Source organism: Mesoplodon mirus (assembly GCF_964341445.2).
Source record: "Mesoplodon mirus genome assembly, chromosome: 12".
In the NCBI taxonomy this organism is placed as follows: domain Eukaryota; kingdom Metazoa; phylum Chordata; class Mammalia; order Artiodactyla; family Ziphiidae; genus Mesoplodon; species Mesoplodon mirus.
The window spans coordinates 41,401,252-41,424,145 of NC_138988.1; the positions used below are offsets into that span (position 1 = coordinate 41,401,252).

General features: G+C 50.3%; 1 protein-coding gene across 4 annotated transcripts in view; it reads left to right on the forward strand.

The window, feature by feature from the left end:
- LTF (lactotransferrin) overlaps positions 1 to 22,894 on the forward strand; it is a 47,471-nt gene that overhangs the window by 11,610 nt on the left and 12,967 nt on the right. Inside the window, exons 2-12 of one of the 4 annotated variants that reach the window (XM_082637794.1) lie at positions 366 to 632; positions 3,853 to 3,994; positions 10,191 to 10,354; positions 12,723 to 12,831; positions 13,131 to 13,313; positions 13,652 to 13,799; positions 14,729 to 14,784; positions 18,268 to 18,446; positions 18,901 to 19,075; positions 20,033 to 20,187; positions 21,304 to 21,394. In XM_082637794.1, coding sequence (XP_082493920.1) covers positions 3,982 to 3,994; positions 10,191 to 10,354; positions 12,723 to 12,831; positions 13,131 to 13,313; positions 13,652 to 13,799; positions 14,729 to 14,784; positions 18,268 to 18,446; positions 18,901 to 19,075; positions 20,033 to 20,187; positions 21,304 to 21,394 — 1,273 coding nt within the window. In that variant the 5' untranslated portion in view covers positions 366 to 632; positions 3,853 to 3,981. Of the gene's footprint in view, positions 1 to 365; positions 633 to 3,852; positions 3,995 to 6,362; positions 6,525 to 10,190; positions 10,355 to 12,722; positions 12,832 to 13,130; positions 13,314 to 13,651; positions 13,800 to 14,728; positions 14,785 to 18,267; positions 18,447 to 18,900; positions 19,076 to 20,032; positions 20,188 to 21,303; positions 21,395 to 22,894 lie in introns of those variants that run through there. The other 3 variants (XM_082637795.1, XM_082637793.1, XM_082637796.1) reach the window with 3 other exon arrangements.

A 22,894-nucleotide genomic window follows, 5' to 3' on the forward strand; every position in this document is an offset into this window, starting at 1 on the left:
CACTGGGGGCTGTGGGTGCCGGAGATGGGCCAGTAATTGCAATGACTGTGGTAGGAGGAGGCTGAGTCAGGCTCAGTGCAGACTCCCAGAGGAGGGGCACCCAGGACAACTGCAGACACATGTTTAAGAAGGAGGGAGGGAGAGACAGAGGAGAGATGGAAAAAGAAGCCAAGGAGAGAGAGAGAGAAAGTGAGAAGGAGAGGGGAGGAGTCCGGGATTAGAGACAGAGATACGGAGAAGGGGCCGGAGAGCAGGACGGGGTAAGACTGAACACTTTAGAACATGGGGGCACCTGGGGCAACCATGTGTTCTGTGATAAGGAGGGGCACGTGGGAAAACTGCCTCTGCCATTGTCTCCACCCCAGGTGCGCTGTTCCTTTCGCTGTCAAAGCTCCCTGCGACACCTCTGTCTGTAAATCTGCACACTGGAAGGCAGCTCTCAGCGCACACAGCCCTTCCCGCTGGACCAGGTGCCCCCGGAGGCCATTTCTGCTCCCCTAGTACCCTTGTGCCCAGCTGAGCCCCACACGGCGAGGACTCATGAGTGTCTGCAAATATGGACAATAGCTAGCCTGTACTGAGCCTGTGTATGCATCTCAAACATCAGGTTTGAACTCTGCCCACTTCACAAGGTGGGTATTATTTGTGTCCCTTTTCTACACCTGGGGAAACTGAGGCTTAGAAAGGTTGAGAGACTGGCCCAGGTCCAGGTGGCTGTTTAGGGCGGAGCAGGTTGAAACCCAGTTGTCCAAACCCACCTCCTGAGCTTCTAACCACATCTCCCCTGGGCCCTCCAGCCTGCCAGACTGTCCAGGGAAGAAGTGAATGGAGGGATGAGGAAGGGAAGCCCACCTGGAGCAGTGGTCTGGGGGCTGAGCACTCCTGGCCCAGAGGAGCTGGAGAGATGGAGCACCAGCCTCACCCAGGGAAATGGTGGTTCCTTGTTCCTCTAAGTACCGATCTCAAGCTCCTCAGCGAAAGCCCATCTGACCTTCCCTCGTGGGGTGCAGGCAGCAGACATGGAGGCCTCCGGCCAGCTGAGCTGAGATGCTGAAGGCCACTGGGCAGGACCCCTCCCTCCCAGAATGTGGCCCCAGGAGAGGGGCAGCAAAAGGGCCCCCAGGGCTCAGGTGCTTCCCGCCTGGGCATTTCCCTGGGCAAGGGGCCTCATTCCTTCTGGGAAGAAATTTGCATGGTTGGCCCTGGGCCAGCCTCCACCATGGTCCAGGCTGCCCTTCGCTGACACCTTCCTGGAAAACTCTCCCTGGGCCTGGCCTGCTGCCCACTCTCATCTCAGTGATGTGATGATTAGGTGCTCATGGAATCTGATTTCTGCCAGGGACATGGGGTGCCACCCTGACCAGCAAGACTGAAATCTTGCAATTGGGCCAACCTGGGGTGTTATCACTGCCCCTTCGACTGCTGGGGAGAGTGTCCCTCAGCAGGTCTGCGGGTGCTGGCCCCGGGAGGGCCCGGCCCCGGAAGGAGAGGGTCCCTGCGGGACAAGGGTCCTGACTATGAGGAGGGGCAGGTGAGGAGGAGGAAGAGGAAGAAGTCTGTGCATGGAGATGGAAACTCTTGGTCTCTGTGGGTTCTTTGTAAATTGGGCAACAATTGGCAATAAGACCTATTAGTTCACAAAAGCACGGTTTTCCTGCCACTGCGCTTCAGCTGAGCTCCCTCCTGGTGGCACCCCAAACCCCACAGACGTGTCCGAAGACTCTCGGGGACCTTCGGCTCTATGCAAGGGCCCAGCTCCAGCGAAGGCCTTGCTCCAGAAATCACGGTCATCACACTGGCTGGAAAGCAAGGAGCTCTCCATCCATCTCTTGCTCATTCTTGCTTACTTCCTGATCTCTCTTCAGGGTGGTCAGCACAGGATTGACCAAACCAATAAGAGATCATGGGATAGGAGTCAGGGGTCAGTGACAGATTTCTAGCTGCATGATGGTGGATGAGCTACTTTGCCTGAATCCCCTCGTCTGGAATGAGGTCTAATGAGGCCATCACGGTGCTTCTGTGAAGCCATGGCTGATGTGTGAAGGGGCTGGACAGTGCCTGATCCACAGGACGGTCCAATACTGCCGCTGAGATCAAGAGCGGAGGCCACCCCTGGGCCCCAGTCTCTGTATCCGGCGCTCTCAGAGAGTTCTGGGCCCAGTGGAAAAGAGCGCGCCTGGCTGCGGGCCTAACGGGAGACTCGGGGTTAGTCATTTGGTCTCCATATCTCACTCATTGTGTGACCACAGGCAATCCTCAGTTTCCCTCTTTTTAGAGCGGAAACAGCGACTTTCTTACCTCAGAGAGCTGTTGTTAGAGTCACAGGAGACAAAGTGACTGACAGCTCTGTTCGGAGTTGAAAGTGCCATCTAAACGCTAAGGATTATTATCTTCTCTCTCCTGGGATGCCCCCCACCCCCTCACACACACACACACACACACACACACACACACACACACGGGCACTGCATGCCTCCAAATAATGACAAACATAGGCAGAGGTGTGCTGTAAACTGGCTTTCTTGGAGGGAAAAATGACATGATTTATAAAATTTGCTAATTTCCATGGTGTAAATATTCCCACCATGACTGATTCTAAGCTACCAATGGTTTAACAAACCACCACGACATCCCTAAATATTTAACAAGTGGCTCTTTACCAAGCCAGTCACCTCACACCACTGGTAGGGGCAGGAAACAAGGCCTTCGTCTCCTGTCAGCCAGCCTGGAAGCCCCCATGTGAGTGGATGTCTTGGGAACTCCTTTTTTTTTTTTTTTTGCGGTACGCGGGCCTCTCACTGTTGTGGCCTCTCCCGTTGCGGAGCACAGGCTCCGGACACGCAGGCTCAGCGGCCATGGCTCACGGGCCCAGCCGCTCCGCAGCATGTGGGATCTTCCCGGACTGGGGCACGAACCCATGTCCCCTGCATTGGCAGGCGGACTCTCAAGCACTGCACCACCAGGGAAGCCCATTGGGAGCTCCTTTTTTCCTTTACTCCATCTGGAGCCGATTCTGCCCAGATCCCTCATTTCCTTCCAACACTTCTCTTGGGGGTTGAGGCTGGAGGACTCCAGAGAGGGCAGGGTGTGGGGTTTGCTGCCCATTTGTCGGGAGGGCTTAGCTTAGGACCGGCAAAGGGTCACTGTGTGAATCTCGGGAGTGGAGAGAGGGTGGGGTCCTTGGGGAAGAGCCTCCGTCACCTGCCTGTGAAACACCAGCTCCTGCCATTACACTCGGGTTTGTACCACATCCACCTTCTTTGTGTTCCTGATATTCATGCCAATGCTACTGTCTCGGCATCTAGAAACCTGCGTCCTACTTCCCTGCAGGCTTTTCAAGATCTGGCACATCAGAGGTGCCCCATAGACGGATGTTGAATTAACGGGTAAATTGATGACTCCAGGCACACAGGCTCTGGGGCGACTGGCATAGCCAGACCAGGCTCTTACTGTCTTTCAGATTTGACACACTGCAAGCAGGATCTTTTGCCCTGCTCTGTCCTTCCTCCTCACTCGTTCACTCATCCATTCAACCAATATTAACCATTAAGTGCCCGGCACACATGTAGGGCTACCTGGCCAGAGGATTTGAGGATGACTCCGAGGCTCTTTGTCTGGTGGGTTTGGTGGAACATGGTAGGAAATATGGGAGGAGATGCAGGGCTGGAGGGAGCACAGGAGTTCCGTGTTAGATACACTGACTGTCGTGCTTGCAGGACCTGCAGGAAGAGCCGTCCAGGGGCACAGAGACACCCGTGTGGGGCTGAGGAGGGAGGAGGTGACTTTGTTAATCCTTCTTCAATAAGCGTTCCAGGCCAGAAAGCCCAGAGCGACTTTTTGTTGTTCTTCCAGGTCACCAAATCCACGCTCCGGAGACTTGACTTGGCTATTTCCTCTACCTGAAATTCTCTTTGTAGAAACCCTACCTTTCCTTCAGGTACCCAGATCAAATGCTCTTCTTCAAAGTCTTCTGGGACCCTCATGATGGGAACAGGTCAGTCAGCCCTCCTTTGGCTTCCACCCTCACTCTGTTTATGCTGCCTTGCCTCTTTCCAGGTGGCCTGTGCCTACCCCATCCCCCATTGTGCCATGAGCTCCTGAGGGCAAGGACGGACCCCTCTTCTCTGTGTCCCTTATGGCACCCACCAGTTCTGGCATGAAAGAGTGAATGAATGAACGTTGATAACAGATCAGTTGAACTTTGTCTTCTGGGCAGGCCCACCCCCTTCATCAGCTTCCCCTGCAGATGGCCTGGGGGCTGCTCTGCAGGTGTTCAGCTGAGCACATCCCTGGCCTGAGGCTGGGCCGTTCCGAAGACACAGCATGCAAACAGTCTGCCCTGTTGCCTGCCGCTGTCCTGCCTCCAGGGCGGCCCTTAAGCTCAGCCTCTCGGTTTTGGCCCCCCCAAAAAACTGGCAGGTTCTCTGTGTTCCTGCCAGCAGACATAAGAGGATCTAGAGGCCTCTGACCTCCCAACACATCCCTTTTCTGATTTGCACTTGGAGATACAGACATGGGTTGTGACATTTCTTAATTCTTTTATAATCATGGAAAGGCAAAGCTAAATTGCTAATTTACGTAAAAAGATGTTTCAGTGCTCCTGAGAACTAGCCAGTTTTGTATTACTTCATTATTTTTGAAACCGCATATTGCAATTATTGATGAAAGCAACTTTTAATGTTGCGACACTATATTTCCAAACGATGAGAGACCCTGGATCTGTCACCCCAAAGCCTGGCTGGTGATTCTAGTGCTGAACCTTGGACCGCACTCTTGTGCCCATCAAGCAGGATCCCTGGTCAGACAACACTCTCGTGCCTCGGCAGGATCTACACCCAAGACAGAAGGGCCCCACAGCCTCCTTGAGGGCCTCAAAGACTTGGGTTGGCTCTGCTTCTCCATGGCCAAGGGCTGCTCACTACATGCCCACTCTCCACAGTGCTGTCTCCCTAGGTCTTGCCCCTCTGCTCCAAGAAATGCTTTTTGTACCAAGTAGTCTAAGCAAAGAACCAAGACCAGCTTTTCAGGACAAGCAGATTTCAGAATAACATGTTGTCCAGACTAAACAGTAGAGGGAATGTTTAGATGACCTGCGATTTCCCTCGTTGTTAGTACCTGACGTCTTCACTTAGCATCTCCTGGAGCTAAGTTCACATCAATACATGCAGGGTGGCCTGCTCTTTCTGGGGCCTCCAGTGTGTCCCCCTGTGGGCACAGCACTATGCTCTATGTCAGAGGTCCCCAACCTTTTTGGCACCAGGGACCAGTTTCGTGGAAGACAATTTTTTCATGGAACGGGGCGGGGGGAGGGGGCTGGTGAAGGGATGTTGTTCAGGCGGTAACGCGAGCACTGGGGAGCGATGGGGAGCGGCAGGTGAAGCTTCGCTGGCTCGTCGTCGCCGCTCACCTCCTGCCACGCGGACCAGTACTTGTCCGCGGCCCGGGGGTCAGGGAGCCCTGCTCTGTGTGACACCGCCCGCCGCCCCCCCCCCCCACCGTGATGGACATTTAGTTTGCTTGCAATCAGTGAATGATAAGCAGGGTGCACTGGAGACCCCTGTATGTGAGCCGTTGTGCATCAAGGGAGTGTATTTAAAAGATGTAGAAGCAGAATTCTAGTTTTAGAATTTAAAACCAGCTTCCTGAGATAGGGTCGGCTTCTGTACTGAGGACAAAGTAGGATATTTATCAAAATGAGACCCCATCTCCCATCTCATGCTGCCACAAAACAAAACAAAACAAGTGGTAGGCTATCCTTTACATTGGTAAATGAGGGAACCGGGAGACAGCTGTTGGTCGCTGAGGCCTCTGGCTCTGTTTTCTGGGAGTTGTGTTGTGGTCTCAATAGGGCCAGGAGGGCCCCATGGGCAGCCTGGCTCAGACAACGGGCAGCCTCTGTTACCTCTGCTAGCTGTGCCAGCCTGCTGCGGCCCTCGGGCCAGGCAGCAGGTCCTCTTTCGAACGCTGGGCTGGCTGCTGCGTGCAAACAAAGGAGGGGCATCCTTCTGTCCTAACTGGCTCCCAAGCACTTTAGGTACCATCTGTACCGTCAAGATGATCCACAAAGATTCACCTTAGGACCGCTTCTCTGTGTCCCACTCTCTAGGAAGCACTGAGACCAGAGGGAGGGCAAAACTTAGCGGCTGCCACTCCCCAGGGGCTGCAGACTAGTGGGAGAGGAAAAACATCCCAAGTCCAGGCAGCACCAGGGCAGACTTGAGAGGTGGGTGTGGGCTGGGTATCCTCTCGGGTGTGCCAAGCCCAGCCCAGGCACCATTCCCGCTTCCTCTGTCCTCTTCCCGCTGCTGCTTCCCTTCAAGGAACTAGCAGACCTGGGGAGGGGGGAGGAGGAGGCAGGGGGCGCTTTTTGGGCCACAGGGCGTGGCTAACCTCGTGAGGTCACCAAGAGCTGGATAAACGGGTGCAGAGCGAGCGCAGGTGGCAGAGCCTTCGTTCCCGGAGTCGCCTCAAGAGCCCAGACATGAAGCTCTTCTTCCCCGCCCTGCTGTCCCTTGGGGCCCTTGGTGAGTGCGGGTACCTGGGGGCACGCCCCTCCGGGTGGGCGTCCGGGTCCCCTGGCCCCTCAGTGCGGGCATCCCGGTCCCGCGCGCCGCCAGGTTGGCCCCAGCGCCTGCAGCGGGGGAGGAGCCCGGGAGTGGGCCGGCTCCCGCCCACTCGCCTGGGGAGGGGCCCGAGCAGGGCTCCGCGAAGCAGGTTGGGTCTTTTCCCTAGAGCTGGCAGAGCTCTCCGAAGGGTCTTCCGGGTCCCTGTCCCATTTTGTCCTACCCATAGTACTGTTACATGCGTATACATGGGGGGAAAATGAGACTCAGAGAGGGTGAGTGACTTGCCCAAGATACACAGGAGACTGGAGATGGAATCCCAGCTCCTGCAAGGACTATGTAACTTGGGCAAGAGAGAGTCTTTCTGAACCTTAGTTTCATTTAAAAACGGTCCAATCCTCTTCCCACACAGCTGTGAGGAGGGGGCAGGGGCCACCTGCTCTGTGGTAGGCAAAGGTGTACACAAGCCTCCCACTGCAGAAGGTCAGGGGTGCTGGCACAGACCCTGCTGATGGGACCCTTCTGCCAGAGGGTGTGAGAGAAGTGATTGGTTTCTGGTTTTTAATGTGCCAGGACTAGAAGGGGACCAAATAGAAGGGACTAAACAATTGTTAGTTCTGTACCCAAGTATCTGAAATAATTTCTGGGGTGCTCCGAGGACACTCACCTATGATGGACATTAGTGATGTAAATGTGAGGGCAGGGCTTCCTGCAGTGGAGGGGGAGGGTCCAGGGCAGCAGCTGTAAGGGCTCCTGGGTGTCAGCACCTACGCAGTGTGTGTGCATGGGGCTCAGAGTGAAAGCCCAGGTGTCATCCCCTCCTCCCAGCGGCAGCCCAGTGCAGTCTCCTCCTGTCCTAGGGCATCTACTCCGGGCTGCGAGCTTCCTGGATGAAAAGGGGTGGCTAAAGGATAGCAATGAGCTTATGCCCCCAAACCTGTCCCTGTCTTTTCTGGTCCCCTTCTCCAAATTCCTTCCCATGGGTATTGGTTATTTCTCTCTTCTCTAAGGCAGGATTGGCCTAGCCAGGACCAGCTGCTCAGGACCAACTTCCCTTCTGCTCCCTGACACGTGGCCTGCTTGGGCCCACAGCAAAGGGTCAGGGCCACCTGGGAGAGGCCTGAGGGGTAGGAAGCCTTGCTTTCCTAGAGGTGGTTACAGGCGGTGGTCTGGATTCTGGCTCAGAGTTGCACCACTGGGTTCCATTTTCACTTGAATCTTTGGTTGTCTTGGCCCCCACAGAGGTCTGCAGTTTAAATCCTGTAGTCCATGGGATGGTGGCCAATGTCCCAAAGTGTCACGGAATCCCTTGTCCTACCCAGTGGAAGGAGTGGCAGCTGCCCTAGGGGATTCCTGCCCTGCTCCTCATGGGTGTCCTGGCTGGCAAAGGCTGGGTGGGGTGGGAAGAGTAACTCCATCCCAGCCCCTGCCTTTGAGACAGGGGCACTACATGTCTGCACAGAAGGAATCTGAGGATTTGTACTTTCAGGAAGATTCCCTCGAGGCTCAGGTGGGCAGCATCTGAGTGGCTGAGACAGATCAGGAGCAGGGCTAGGGATACAGGAGGGGCCAGGCCCAGACCTGCTTCAGGGAGCATTTTGTCTTGAGAGGGACACATAGCTTCAGAGCTGGCTGGTGGGAGCTGTGGAGGGGATGAACAGAATGCTGTGTTCTGCACCCAGCCCTGGTGTTTGGGGGTGCTGGGGACTGTGGATCTCAGAAAACCTCTCAGTGATGCTTTAGTTTCGTGGTTCATCCCCTCCCAGGGGAGCAAACGAGCTCTTCTCCATGTTCCCATTCCTGCCCCTGCTCACGCCCTCCCCCCAGCTTGAGACATGGTCTTCGTTTTGCTCTCTCCCTTCAGGTCCCATCTATTACTAAGCTAACTTTTCACACCAGCTCCTTATTTCTGCCCTGTTCTCCATTCTCGATGCCTTTCTGCCTGGTTCCCAGGTTTCAGTCCACCTGTCCCTGCCCTCCCAATGAGTCACTGCTCCACTGCTTCCCAATAAGACCTTCTTGGGCCAGCATTGGAGGCTCTCCATGATCTGACCCCAAACACTTTACCAGCCCCATCTCCGTGGCAGCCCATCTCTAACACAGTTAGCCTAAATAGGCAGGGGGTTTGGTGTCTGACTGCCTAGGTTCAAATCCTAGATCCTAACTTATTAGTTGTGAAACCCTGGGCAAGCCACATAACTAGTTCAAGCCACAGTTTCATCACCTGGAAATTGCGGATATCGGCAAAACCCACAATAAAGAGGGGCTGGGAGGGTTGAAGGAGACAGAACACATGAAGGGCTGAGTAAAGACCTGCGTAGAATGTGCTTGCAACCGTCGTTGTGCACGTGACCCATTGTTCCCACTTCTTGGAATGTGCCCCGCCCCCCCCGCCCCATTATTGGCTGAGGTCATGGAGACATCACTCCTGGCTTGGTATTTGTTCTCTTCTAGAACATTCCTCATACTCAGCGTCCTCTTTTTGGGCTTTTGCCTCTCCAGATGGGAGGTGAGAGCTGGTGCTCTCTGCTTGCACGTTCCTCTGCACATCACTCAGTGCTGTGTGTACAGAGGGCATCCAGGAAATGCTATTGAGTCACAAATGGCTGAATCTGATAAGGCTAATTCTCACTTCAGGACGGTTCCAGGAAGGTTTCCAAGGATAGATTACACCCCCAGAGGTTTCCCTGGGATGATGGCTGGTGGAGGAAGGGTGTGGCAGCCACACCCTTGGCAGGTGTCTCAATACCCTGGTGGATCTGACTGCTCAGGGTCTGACTGCTCATGAATAGGAGGTGGCAGAGGGCTGAATGGTCCGCCCAAAGCACATCCTAAAGGGGAGGTGGCTTTTGCAACCAAGAGTTTTTTGGTTTTTGTTTTTGGTACCGACTTTACTGAGGTATATTTTACATATCATAAAATTCACCTATTTAAAGTGTACAATTTAACGATTTTTAGGAATTTACCAAGTGGTGCAACCATCACGGTAAATCAGTTTTAGAACATTTCCATCCCCCCATAAGAGTCCTCTCTCTGATACACTGGTGAATGGTGATAACTCAGGCAAACTGACCCAAACTGACAACACCTACTGCAGCTACTGACAAGGGGTGCGGTGTATTTTCCTCTGTCCCTTTGGCATCCTCTGGGAGATGCTCGTAGCCACAACAATCTAGAGAGACCCAGATTCCAGGTGGGACGTTGCCACTGCTGAGCAGCCATCACTCAGTGTCCTCAAGAGTCAGATTCCACACCAGAAACACAGGAGTAATAATCCCTTCCCTGCCTGCCTCCCAGGTTCCAGGGGGAGAAAGCAGGTGGAAGAACTCCATAAACTGATAGAAGGCAGCATCATTGTTTTTCTCAGGAAATAGGAAGTATGGCAGTCATAGGAGGGCAAAGAATCCAGAGAGACAATCCAGATTGTCTCCTCTGATTCGTTGAGAATTACAGCCCTCTGGCCAGCATGGTGGTGTCATTAGGCTAGCAAGACACCTCCATTTGAGGAGAGTGGCCTGACTTAGCCACAGAATGGAGAGGGAAGGGGAGGACAACTCCATGAGAGGGTGAGGCGGTCTCTTCCATGGGCAGTGGTGGAGCCCTCACTCCTCGGCCTCTTTCTCCCAGGACTGTGTCTGGCTGTCCCTAAGAAAAATGTTCGATGGTGCGCCATATCACAACCAGAGTGGTTAAAATGCTACCGATGGCAATGGACGATGAAAAGACTGGGTACTCCCTCTGTCACCTGTGTGAGGAGGACCTCTCGCTTTGAATGTATCCAGGCCATTGCAGTAAGTCCATGTCATAGGTTGGGTGGGACCAGACTGAAAGGGACAGGATCGGAGCGCAATAGAATATGTGTTCTCCCTGCTCCCTCTGTTCTTCTTCCTGGACACCTGTAAGCTGGGAGCTGTCCTCTCTCATAGGATACAATGCTATTTTGAAAGCAGAAATTAACATTCTGAAGTGGAGAACCACGTGTAGGGAAACTGGGATTGCCACAGAAATTGTGAATAAGCAAAAAATTTGAAAGCACCAGAGTGAATATGCAACAGCTCTGACAAGTGACTGCCATTTACACTTTATAAAGAACTAAGTCAATTGGTAAGAAACGTAGGATCATATAAGAAAAACAATATGAGGAGATGGAGTTCATAATGAATAAAAATACTTATGAAAATGTTCCCCTTAATAGTCAAGAGAAATACAAATCTAAGCAATTTGTTAGCACTTGCATTTCCTAAATAATAACCCTTAATAAAATGAAACCCTGTCCCACTGGTGATTCTATAGTGAAATTGATCCTCATAGTGAGTGGCATTCCAAATTAGAAATGAATCAGCTGGAAAGCAGAATGGCAGTGACAGCCAAGGCCTTGAAGATAAAATGCCTATTGTCTGGGTGATCCCACCCTCAGATGCCTATCCGAAGGCAACAGGTCATCAGAAGGAAAAACAAGCTATGAGGACAAAGCTGTCCATAAAAATAGAGTTTTAACAGCAAAGAGTTAAAAGGAACCCAACTGGTGAACATTGAAGGGAATTTTTTAAATTTAGCTTAATAAATTATGGAACAGCCACATTTATAATAAAATATCATGAAGTCAATAAAATCAGTAAAGGCACTACAGAAGTAAGAAAATGTAGTGAGTTTTAGAGGAAGAAAACAGTCCGCAAAATATTATCTATACCAGGTTGCAAATATGAGAAATAGGTAAGCATATGAGGAGTAAAGTGCCAAAGAGTATGAACATGGTTTATTATTATGATAAGTTTAAGATATATTAAGAGTTAAAATTTCTATTCAATAAACAAGAACTTAAAAGAAATATAGAGCAAAAAGAGGGGAGAAAGCATCTAGAACAACTTTTTTTTTTTACATCTTTATTGGAGTATAATTGCTTTACAATGGTGTGTTAGTTTCTGCTTATAACAAAATGAATCAGTTATACATATACATATGTTCCCATATCCCTTCCCTCTTGCATCTCCCTCCCTCCCACCCTCCCTATCCTACCCCTCCAGGTGGTCACAGAGCACCTATCTGATCTCCCTGTGCTATGCAGCTGCTTCCCACTAGCTGTCTATTTTACATTTGGTAGTGTATATAGGTCCATGCCACTCTCTCACTTTGTCCCAGCTTACCATTCCCCCTCCCCATACCCTCAAGTCCATTCTCTAGTAGGTCTGTGTCTTTATTCCTGTCTTACCCCTAGGTTCTTCATGACATTTTTTTTATTCTTAAATTCCATATATACGTGTTAGCATATGGTATTTGTCCTTCTCTCTCCGACTCACTTCACTCTGCATGACAGACTCTAGGTCCATCCACCTCATTACAAATAGCTCAATTTCATTTCTTTTTACGGCTGAGTAATATTCCATTGTATATATGTGCCACATCTTCTTTATCCATTCATCCAATGATGGACACTTAGGTTTTTTTCCATCTCCGGGCTATTGTAAATAGAGCTGCAGTGAACATTTTGGTACATGACTCTTTTTGAATTATGGTTTTCTCAGGGTATATGCCCAGTAGTGGGATTGCTGGGTCATATGGTAGTTCTATTTGTAGCTTTTTAAGGAACCTCCATACTTTCTCCATAGTGGCTGTACCAATTCACATTCTCATCAACAGTGCAAGAGTGTTCCCTTTTCTCCACACACTCTCCAGCATTTATTGTTTCTAGATTTTTTGATGATGGCCATTCTGACTGGTATGAGATGATATCTCATTGTAGTTTTGATTTGCATTTCTCTAATGATTAATGATGTTGAGCATTCTTTCATGTGTTTGTTGGCAGTCTGTATATCTTCTTTGGAGAAATGTCTATTTAGGTCTTCTGCCCATTTTTGGATTGGGTTGTAGAACAACTTTTAATATAAATGACTGCGAAGGTTGCGATCCGCGGAGAGATCTAAGCCACGTGAAAAAGCAGCCACCCGCCAGCCTCAGGAGTTAAAGCAGTTCCGCTGGGGCGCATTACCCAAAAAGAGGGGCCTTGGGCTTGTGCCACCTCTCATGGCACCTGCGAGGACATGACTGAAAGCTGACCCTTTGGAAGATCCTTCCAGCCATGGAGCCTTCTGACCTTCTGAAATTCGCTTGCGTGGCTTGGGGCGGGTTTTCTCCTGAAGCCGGTCTGGCCTCTGCTTTCAGGCAAAAAAGGCAGATGCTGTGACCCTGGATGGTGGTTTGGTGTTTGAGGCAGGCCTGGACCCCTACAAACTGCGGCCGGTAGCGGCAGAGGTCTACGGGACGGAAAAGCGTGAGCTGTCCCTGGGGACCCAGAAGTTGGGGTGGCCTGGGCCCTGGGCTCCGTGGAGTCAGAGTGGATGAGCCACAGAGATGGTGTCTCGGGCAGCATCACACTTACAGGGAACGGAGTCCCTGGGCTCTTTGGGCCGGTCGCTGACCCACCAGGGAAACAGAGCAGGCTCTGGGCTGCAGTGACCAGATGAAATGGCAGCTCACATTCCCCTTCCCATTGGGGGCTTGGTCAGGGTGGGCTGTTTCTCTCCCTCTGGTCCAGGCTAAGAGCTCTCGATTCTTTCTGCCCTTTTTCAGAGCCCCAAACCCAGTATTATGCCGTGGCTGTAGTGAAGAAGGGCAGCAACTTTCAGCTGAACCAGCTACAAGGCCGGAAGTCCTGCCACACGGGCTTTGGCAGGTCCGCCGGGTGGAACATCCCTATGGGGATACTTCGCCCGTTCTTGAACTGGACAGGGCCACCTGAGCCCCTCCAGAAAGGTAAGATGGCTGGGGGAGGGGTGTTGGGGGTGATCTCAGGCTGGGGTCTCTACTCCAGTGGCACATACACAAGCCACTTCGGGATGGCCCAGGTGGACATGTGGGATGACTCCAAGGCAGGGGTGAAGTTAACTGATGTGAAACCTGCAGGGGCAGGGTCTACCCATATCAGCAGCCCTGGGAGGTGGCAGCTGAGTCTGTTCTCAGCCACAGTACATCTCTCTGAGCTGCTAGCTTTGCAAAGGCTGACAGGCAGGGGTGGAGGGAGAGCACACTGGGGGGTGCCACTGGCTGTGGCCCGGTGCTCACACTCTGGTTCATTTCTCTCTGTTCAACAGCTGTGGCCAAATTCTTCTCTGCCAGCTGTGTTCCCTGCGTGGTTGGAAAAGACTACCCCAACCTCTGTCAACTGTGCACAGGGACAGGGGGAAATAAATGTGCCTGCTCCTCCCAGGAACCATATTTTGGCTATTCTGGTGCCTTCAGGTGAGTGAGACTGTCCTCTTCTCCCCAGTGGCCCACATGTCCTCCGGCTAGGAAGCGCTTTCTCTGGTCCCAAATAGAGCTCAGTCAGCTAGTGGGGACCATCGAGGGGGTCCAGTCCTACTGCTGTGCAGACAGAGAAACTGAGTCAGAAGAGAGTGCCCAGTGCATTTTCCCCTCTAACCCCCCAGGCCTGACATGTGCCCTCTTACCTCTGCACCAGCCCCATGAGCAGCCACCTGGCCAGCGGCCCCTTCTGTCCCCCCAGAGAACCCTGAATCGGGCTTTGTCCCTCTGTTGTCCTGGGTTCCTCCTGCTGACTCTGTCCCCTCCATAACCACAGAGGGACTGAAGGAGTCTTGTCATGAGAAGACCAGTTCCAGGCTCCTGGCCAGGTGGGGCAGCCTGGCCTGTCCCGGAGCCAGGAGGCGGTGGGCTCCGCTTGACTTGCTGGCCCCATCCCCTCTCTGCAAACCCCCCACCCAACTGATGCTGCTCCTGTTCCACCATCTGCCTCTCGGACTCAGGCATTTTGTGCAGGGAGGCCTCCTTGCTTCTCCGCTGGCCAGGGCACATCTGCCACTTAGTCCTGGGAGAAAAAAGCTACATGGCCAAGGACACTACTTTTACCCTCTGGTGTAGAGGCTTCGAAACTCTTTTACATAGAAGGACAAAGTTTGGCCCTCTCAGCCCTTAAAGCAGAAAGCAGGGGTCTCCGGCCAGCACCTGAGCCCTTCCTCCTCAGAATTCACCTGGAGGTGAACCTTGAAGCTTTCCCAGTGGGGATGCCCCAAAGCCTGAGGGCCCTGCTCTCCACAGATCAGGAGCCCACAGAAGACAAGCCCCAGGACCCTGTTTCACAGGGAGGCACAAGGAAGAAGTCGGGGAGGACCGCTCTGTGCTGACCCTTCTGGTGCTTTCTCATCCCACAGGTGTCTGCAAGACGGGGCTGGAGATGTGGCTTTCGTGAAAGACAGTACAGTGTTTGGTAAGAGAGGAAGAGCCACGGGTACTGCCTCCTTTCCTTTTCTTTCCTTATTTTATTTCATTTCATTTTATTGTAATTCCAAGTAGTGAGCTAATTTGACTCCTCATTCCTGGCCCACGATCATCAAGGTTCCCTACAGAGCATAGCTCTTATTTTATGTTATTTTATATTTTAAACGATCAGTTTTCTTCAACTCTCCCATGCCCGCTGTCTTTCTCTTCCCCCTCAAAGATGCCCATGCCAACGTATTTGACACGTGTCCTCTGCAATATATGTGGTCTTGCAAAATGTGTAGTGCTGGTTTGTGTTTCTGGATTCTAAGCTCACAGAAGCTTTACTGATCATTATCGATCATGATGTGATCAAGGTTTTCCACTCAGCATTTTGTTTTGGAGATTTATCCATGTTGTTGTACTTGTCTGGTTCAGTGGTTCTAACAGACGAGAAATGCTCCATGGAAAGCACACATCACTTTTTTTTTTGGCTGCATTGGTTCTTCGTTGCTGCGTGCGGGATTTCTCTAGTTGCAGCAAGCGGGAGCTACTCTTCGTTGCGGTGCCCGGGCTTCTCATTTTGGTGGCTTCTCTTGTTGTGGAACACGGGCTCTACGCACGTGGGCTTCAGTAGTTGCAGTGTGCGGGCTGAGTAGTTGTGGCTTGCGGGCTCTAGAGCACAGGCTCAGTAGTTGTTGCAGCTAAGCGCATGGGCTTAGTTGCTCTGCAGCATATGGGATCTTCCCGGACCAGGGATCAAACCCGTGTCCCTGCACTGGCAAGCGGTTTCTTACCCACTGCGCCACCAGGGAAGTCCACACACATCACATTTTATTATCTATGGTTGTAAAGCAATAGATATATCATTGTTGGTTTATTTTGCATTTCTCTGACGTCTAGTGAGTTTGATCATCTCAATATACTTGCTAGTAGTTTGGGCTTCCCTTTCTTCTTTTATGATCTTTGACTATTTTCCTCTTCATTTTCATGTCTGTTTCTTCATGATTTTGATTCAAGGCTAGGCATCCCTTCTCTCTAGATATCCAGCCATTGTTGGTTCTAGACTTTAGGAAAGTCTTTTCTCAGTCAAAAAACCTGTCAGTAGCACCTTTGTTGAACAGGAGCCCTTGATATTGATAAGGTCAAATTGGTCACTTTTGCCCTGCTGGTTTGTGTTTTGGGGACTTTTAAAGATGCCCTTCTCCCTCCAAATCATAAAGATTTTCTACAATAAGATTTATAGACTCCCCTCCCTAACACACACTTGTTTGTTCATACGTTCTCTACCTAGGAAATCAGGTATGGATTTAGCTTCAGCATTTTCCCCCTTTAGAGTGAGACCATTTTCCTTACATTAACGACTGTAAAAAATTCCACCCTTTTCCTACTGATATGTGGAGCCTCCTATACATCAAGCTTGTTTATAATCATGGATCAGTTTCTGAGCTATTTTGTTTCATTGGTCTATTTGTATTTTTCTGCTTTTATTACTCTGGCTTGTAGTGGTTCTTAATAGCTTGTGGGGGTCTGGGGAGAGAGAGCGTGCACGCAAGCGCCTTCCCCCAACACTTTGCTATTTATTTTCTAACTAAAATTTTAGAATTATTTTGTTGAATTTCTAAAAACATCACACTTTAAGTAGAATTGTATTGAATTTAAATTGATTCATGAAAAATTGACAGATTTATGTCAAACTGTCCAATCCCTTATCATGATAAATCTCTCCCTTTTTTTTTTTTTTTTTTTTTTTTTGCTGTACGCGGGCCTCTCACTGCTGTGGCCTCTCCCGTTGCGGAGCACAGGCTCCGGACACACAGGCTCCGCGGCCATGGCTCGCGGGCCCAGCCGCTCCGCGGCATGTGGGATCTTCCGGGATCGGGGCACGAACCCGTGTCCCCTGCATCGGCAGGCGGACTCTCAACCACTGCGCCACCAGGGAAGCCCAATCTCTCCCTTTTGATCACACCTCTTTTTATGTCCCTTAATAGAACTTATAGAACTTAACATTTTTCTCTTGGTCTCCTGCATTGTTTGTTTTTGTTTTATTTTGGCTGTGCAGCATGGCTTGCGTGATCTCAGTTCTCCAACCAGGGATTGAACCCAGGCCATGGCAGTGAAAGCACCGAATCCTAACCCCTAGGCCCCTAGGGAACTCCTTCCTGCATTGTTTAATGAGGCTAATTACCAGCTATTTAATGGTTTTAGTTGCTATTATAGTATCATATTCTGTATTAGTTTCTGTTTTATTATTGCTAATGAGAGTAACACTTGATTTTTGTAGTATTGCCTTGCTGGACTCTCTTGTTAGTTTTATTAGTTTTTTCTTGGTTTCATTGGCTTTTCTATGTAGGTGAATACCTCATCTTTAAAAAATTAGAGTTTGTCTTTTTCCCAGTGTTTATATCTCTTATTTCTTTAGTAAATTGTGAAATCCAGGTTGTCTGATATTGTGTTGGCAACGTGACAGCTTACATCTTTGCCTTGTTCCTGATTTTGAAGTGACTGTTTACATTTTCTTCTTTTAATATCATTTTGCTGTAGATATTTTGATAAGTGGCATTTATCAAGTTTAATACCTTTGCCAAGTTCTCTATGTTACTAGTTTTCCAAAACTAAAAAAAAAACACACATAGATGTTGAACATATAAATGCTTTTTCTGCACCTATTAGGATTAAGATGATCTCATGGTTTTCCTTTAACCCATTCTTGTCATGAATTACTTTAGCTTCTTTGACATTCAGCCATTCTTTTGTAAATGGAATAAACTGATAAACCTTAATCCTGATCTATTAGTTTTAAAATACTCTGTTATATTGAGTTTGCTAATTACTTTAGATTTTTGTGTTTATGTTCATAAGTAAAATAGGTCTGTAATTATTCCCTCCTGTACTTCTTTCTCTGATTTTGTGATCAAGATTATACTAAGCTCATAAAACAACTTGGGTCAGTTTCCGTCACTTTATGTATTCTGAAGCAATTTACATGTGATATAGATTAACAGTTCCATATTGGGATGAACTCACTCATAAAAATAATCTTTTCTCTTCTTTTGATACACCCAAGTGTTGAGAAGTGGCTCAACTGTATTTCTTGCTTTAAAATTTTTCTTGTTTTTATTCTTGCTAGAGATGTGGGTAAGGCAGCAGCCCCTGGCTGGCCCCCTGGCCTTATCTCCATCACGTGACCCTTTTCTGGGTGGAGTGGAAACAGATGGGTCTGGTTCAGCCTCCTTGGCTTGCCAGGCAGGAGTTGCAGCAACCCCAGGGCCTGTATGATCCAATCAGAGGAACATGGGCTTGCCCCTAAGGCTTTTTGGGCACTGTCTTTACCTTTCTGGATATTCTGGAGCAATCCACTGACCCCCAGTTTTGTCAACTGTGTAAGATGTCTCCTCCAGCTCAAATTCTATGGGGGAAGGGGGACTACAGCTCATGGCTACTGTCTGGGGTTGCCTCATCTGGGCTCCCCTCCGCCTCCCTCTTTCCCTAGAGAACCTGCCAGAGAAGGCTGACAGGGACCAGTATGAGCTGCTCTGCCCAAACAATATTCGGAAGCCAGTGGATGCATTCAAGGAGTGCCACCTAGCCCAGGTCCCTTCTCACGCTGTTGTGGCCCGAAGTGTGGATGGCAAGGAGGACTTGATCTGGAAGCTTCTCCACAAGGCACAGGTATCCCCGCCCAGAGTACCCCTACCTGCTTGGATTTGGTGGTGGGGAGGTTTCCTTCCTTCCTTCCCTAACTTCCCGCCACTGTAGAAGTCCTCTGTAGCCTCACTGCACAGATGCAGTGGCTTGCCTGTCTCTAGGCCATACTCCACACAGCAGGAACAATGAATCTCCTTCTAGCATTACGGACTGGTGGTGTCTCATGGGCTGGAGTAGAAGCAGGGGGAGGACAATGCAATATTCTCAGGACTCTGAGGTGCTTGGAACCCAGCAGCTCTTTAAAGATGAAGCCATAACTGAGCTATGTCACAGGGATGGCATGAGTCCCTCTATGGGAGGAAGTCAACCAAGGTTCCTCCTCTCAGAATCATCCCTAAGTTCCAGATATTCTTTTTCAACATCGTGCTTTTGTTTCCTATTTACCACTGACATCATAATTCTCTTTTCCCTTAATTAGGAGAAGTTTGGAAAAAGCACTCTACAGCGGTTCCAGCTCTTTGGCTCTCCTCGTGGGCAGAAGGACCTGCTGTTCAAAGACTCTGCCCTTGGGTTTTTGAGGATCCCCTCAAGGATAGATTCTGGGCTGTACCTGGGCTTCCACTACCTCACCGCATTGCAGGGCCTGAGGGAAAGTGAGTGAGGACCAGGCAGGCCGCAAGGGCAGGCTGGTGTGGGTGGTGAGCCATGGGTGAGGCCTTCGGGGAGCACCTCACCCCCACCCCATGGGCAGCTTGGCCCTGCTCTGTCGTGGTCACTTGGCCATCTCCCAGCCACTGGAGGTCTTCACCGTGGTAGGTTTGATGTGAGTGTGAGCATCTTCTGTGGACCAAGTCAGGTGAAAAGTGTCTCCAAAGGAATGTGTCGCCTCCTGATAATACTGCCACAGGTCCCTGTGTGTGTCAGGCTCCCCAGCCCTGACAGAACAGTCGGTTTGCCTCCCAGGAAGTGGGAAGTATGAACATGAACCAAGAGAGCCAGGGCTTCTCCTGGGATAAATCCAGAGGCCTGGTGGGACACGGCCCAGTGCCTGGGCCCTGAACTTGGCTGGGATACCACATTGGGCCAGATCAGCCATGGCTCCTTCTCTACTGGAGGCTTCAGTTGGAGTCTGGGTGAACTGGGAAGCTGCGCTGTTGTCAGTGGTGGTGACTGCCTGCCTTAGGGGAAGTCAGGACAGGACTCAAGTTCCCCTAGGCCATCTCTTGGGGCTGCCACTGTTTCTGTGTCCTGGAACTTTTATCCCGTAGGACAGATATTAGGCAGTATCTCGGTATCTCTTTCATTACAGTAAAGCTTGAAGGGTGGATTAGAAGCCGGGGAAGCCTCCAAAGGAACAGAAACGAGACACAAGGAGGGCTATGCCTGAAGAAGGGTTTGGGAAGCTGAGGGGGGGGGGGGGAGAGGAGCACGTGGAAGGGAAGAGGCGCAGGTGTCTGATTCCACTCTTCCCTGGAGGAAGTAGCTCCCGCCCAGTGAGCGTCGGGGCAGGAAGGGCGCTCTGAGTGGAGCCCGCGCTCCAGGGAGGTCGGCGGGCCTGGGTGTCCCTCGCTGGGCTCAGGGCACCTGCCGACCGCCATGTCCCCGGGCAGCTGCAGCGGAGGTGGAGGCGCGGCGCGCGCGGGTCGTGTGGTGCGCGGTGGGACCCGAGGAGCAGCGCAAGTGCCAGCAGTGGAGCCTCCAGAGCAGCCAGAGCGTGGCCTGCGCCACGGCCTCTACCACCGAGGATTGCATCGCCCTGGTGCTGGTAGGTGGCCGGCGGCGGGCCTGCGGGCGGTGCGCGCGGGGCAGCGCTCCTAGGAGACCGAGGTCACAGGTATCTGGTCTGAGGCGAGGCGGACCTTAGAGGCGCTCCAGCCCCGGGGGCGGGGTCTGCTCGCGCCTGCGCAGTGTGGGAACAGGTACAGCTTTCCGTCTGCAATGTGTTTACTGTGGGCTTTCCAATCTGATTTTAAGAACAGGTTGCGATGAATGCAGGTAATTTGGAAAATATAGAAGGATGTGATGTAAAAACAAACAAAACACTGGGACCTCACGCAGAGATACCACAGTTAGAGTTTTGCTAACTTCCCACTCCAAGATTTCTCGGTTCATCACAGTTTAGGCTCGGAACAGTACTGGGTCGTTCCAGTTATGTAGATTGAGTCCTTTTCACTTAACAGTGTATCATGGCCATTTTCCCACGTGACATATTCTTTGAAAACACTTTAAAAAGTGATTTCAGGATATCTTTTATATGGTGTGGCACAGTTTAGTCATGACCCTGTTCTTCTTTGTCTCCTTATTTTGTTGTTAACAATAACCCTGTGCTGTGCAGCCTTGAATAGAAATCTTTATCCACATCTCCTATTAGCTTTAATAATGTTGTAAAAAAATTATTACTTAGTCAAAGAGAGAGTTTTACAGTCTTGATGAATCCATGTTCCAGTTCTGGAGCGTGGGCTCGTTCATTCTGATGGTGAGCGAATTTAACTGTTTCTGCTCACTTGTTGAATAGCTTCTGTGTAGCGCTTTGAGTGTAGTGCTAATGAGCAGAGACTAGACAAGACCAGCTCTTCCCATCTGTCTCCTCAGTGAGGGAGGCTGGTCCAGGAGGGCATCCCAACAGTGCTCCATGTGCAGAAAGGGATTTTGTTCAGAGGACTGGGCTACCTGTACCCGGTCTTTCCAATTGGAGCGACAGTATGAAAGGCATGTAGGACTGGTAGAGAATTAATAGTGCACATGGAGTTTCCTTGGGGTCCTCAGTTCAACTCTTGCTGCTTTACTGGGGCACCTGACAGCCATTCTCTTAGAGCTGTAAAGGCAGGCGGGACAGGAAACAGCCTCACTGTGGTGCTGGAGATATGTTTTGTCTTGGCAGAAAGGAGAAGCTGATGCCCTGAGCTTAGATGGAGGATATGTCTACACTGCGGGCAAGTGTGGTTTGGTGCCTGTCCTGGCAGAGAACCAAAGTAAGTGGAGAAGAGTCGTCTCTGGTTTATTCCCTCAGGGCTTCGGGGGTGGGTTAGAGAGGAGTAACCCCACTCGGTGGGTCCAAGTGGAGACATTAAAATGGACAGATACGTTCAAACAGGAGAATCGGGAAAGAATAGATGAAAGGGGCTGTGTTACCCACACAGCCTATTGTAGTGAGAACTGAAACTGACAAAGCCCAGATTGGTTTCCTCTTTTTAATTTTTAAAAAGATTTTAGTAAACTATAATATATATGCAGAAAAGTGCGCACAAGTGTACAACTCAAGGACATTTCACAAAGTGGTACATCCCCAAGCGCTAGGGCCCAGAGCAGGACACAGCAGGTTCCACAAGTCTCCTTGTGTCCTCCTGTCACCAGCCCCCTACTCCAGCAAGGGTAATGACTCCTGACTTCAAATGGCACAGATCAGTTGTGCCCGTTTTTGAACTCTATGTAAAAGGAGTTGCAGAGCATGTGCTTTTAAAAATGTCTTTTGCTCAGCATTATACCTCATTTTGTAGTATTCTATTGTGTGACTCCACTGCAGTTATTTATTCTACTATGGATGAGCATTTGGGTAATTTCCAGTTGGCTGCTGTGGATAGCATTGCTATGAACATCTGTGTCCGTGTCGTTTGGTGAGCACATATATGCATTTCTGCTGCATGGAACTGCTGGGACAGTCTCTTTGGATTTGATTCTGCAAAGACAAATACCTTCTGATTTCACTCCTATGTGGAATATTAAAAAAAAAAAGTGAACAAACCAAACCAAATCAAACAAACACACAGATTCAGGGAATAGAGTAGTGGATACCAGAGGGAAAGGGGGAGTGAGGGGAGAGGGAAATGGGTAAAGGGCGTCAGCTGTAGGTGATGGATGGAAACTGAACTTTTGGTAGGTATATAGAAGTCAAAATATAATGCTGTATGCATGAAACTTACATAATGTTATAAACCAATTAAAAATACTTTTCCAATAAAACAACACCTACAGATTCACATTATCCATCCCATGAAACGGGAGTGATGCGACTTTTTCCCAAGGAGAAGCCAGTTACTGAGTCTGAAAGCATGGATCTCCCCATGCTGAAGGGACATAAGAAATGCTACTTTATCCTTAGCCTCTTCAGAGGGAACTAGAGGAGGTCAGGCAGGTGAGACAAGGTGCCCCTCACCTCCAACGGGGGAGGATTAGGTAGGAGTACTTTGGTTGCAAATGACACAATCCCATTGCCAAGTGGCTTAAACAAAAAAGATACTTGATTGATTGGTTTATGTGGTGATTGAACTGTCCAGATGTTAGTTTCAGCAGTTCCACCCCTGGGTACATCCCCAGACGTGTATGAAGATGTCAGTGACAACATTGGAAGCAGTGAACTTAGGAGCCCTAACTCAGCTCAATGAGTTACAGACAGTAAGGCCGTTTGAACTTAAAAACACAGTATTGGGACAAATACCATATGATATCACTTATATGTAGAATCTAAAATATGG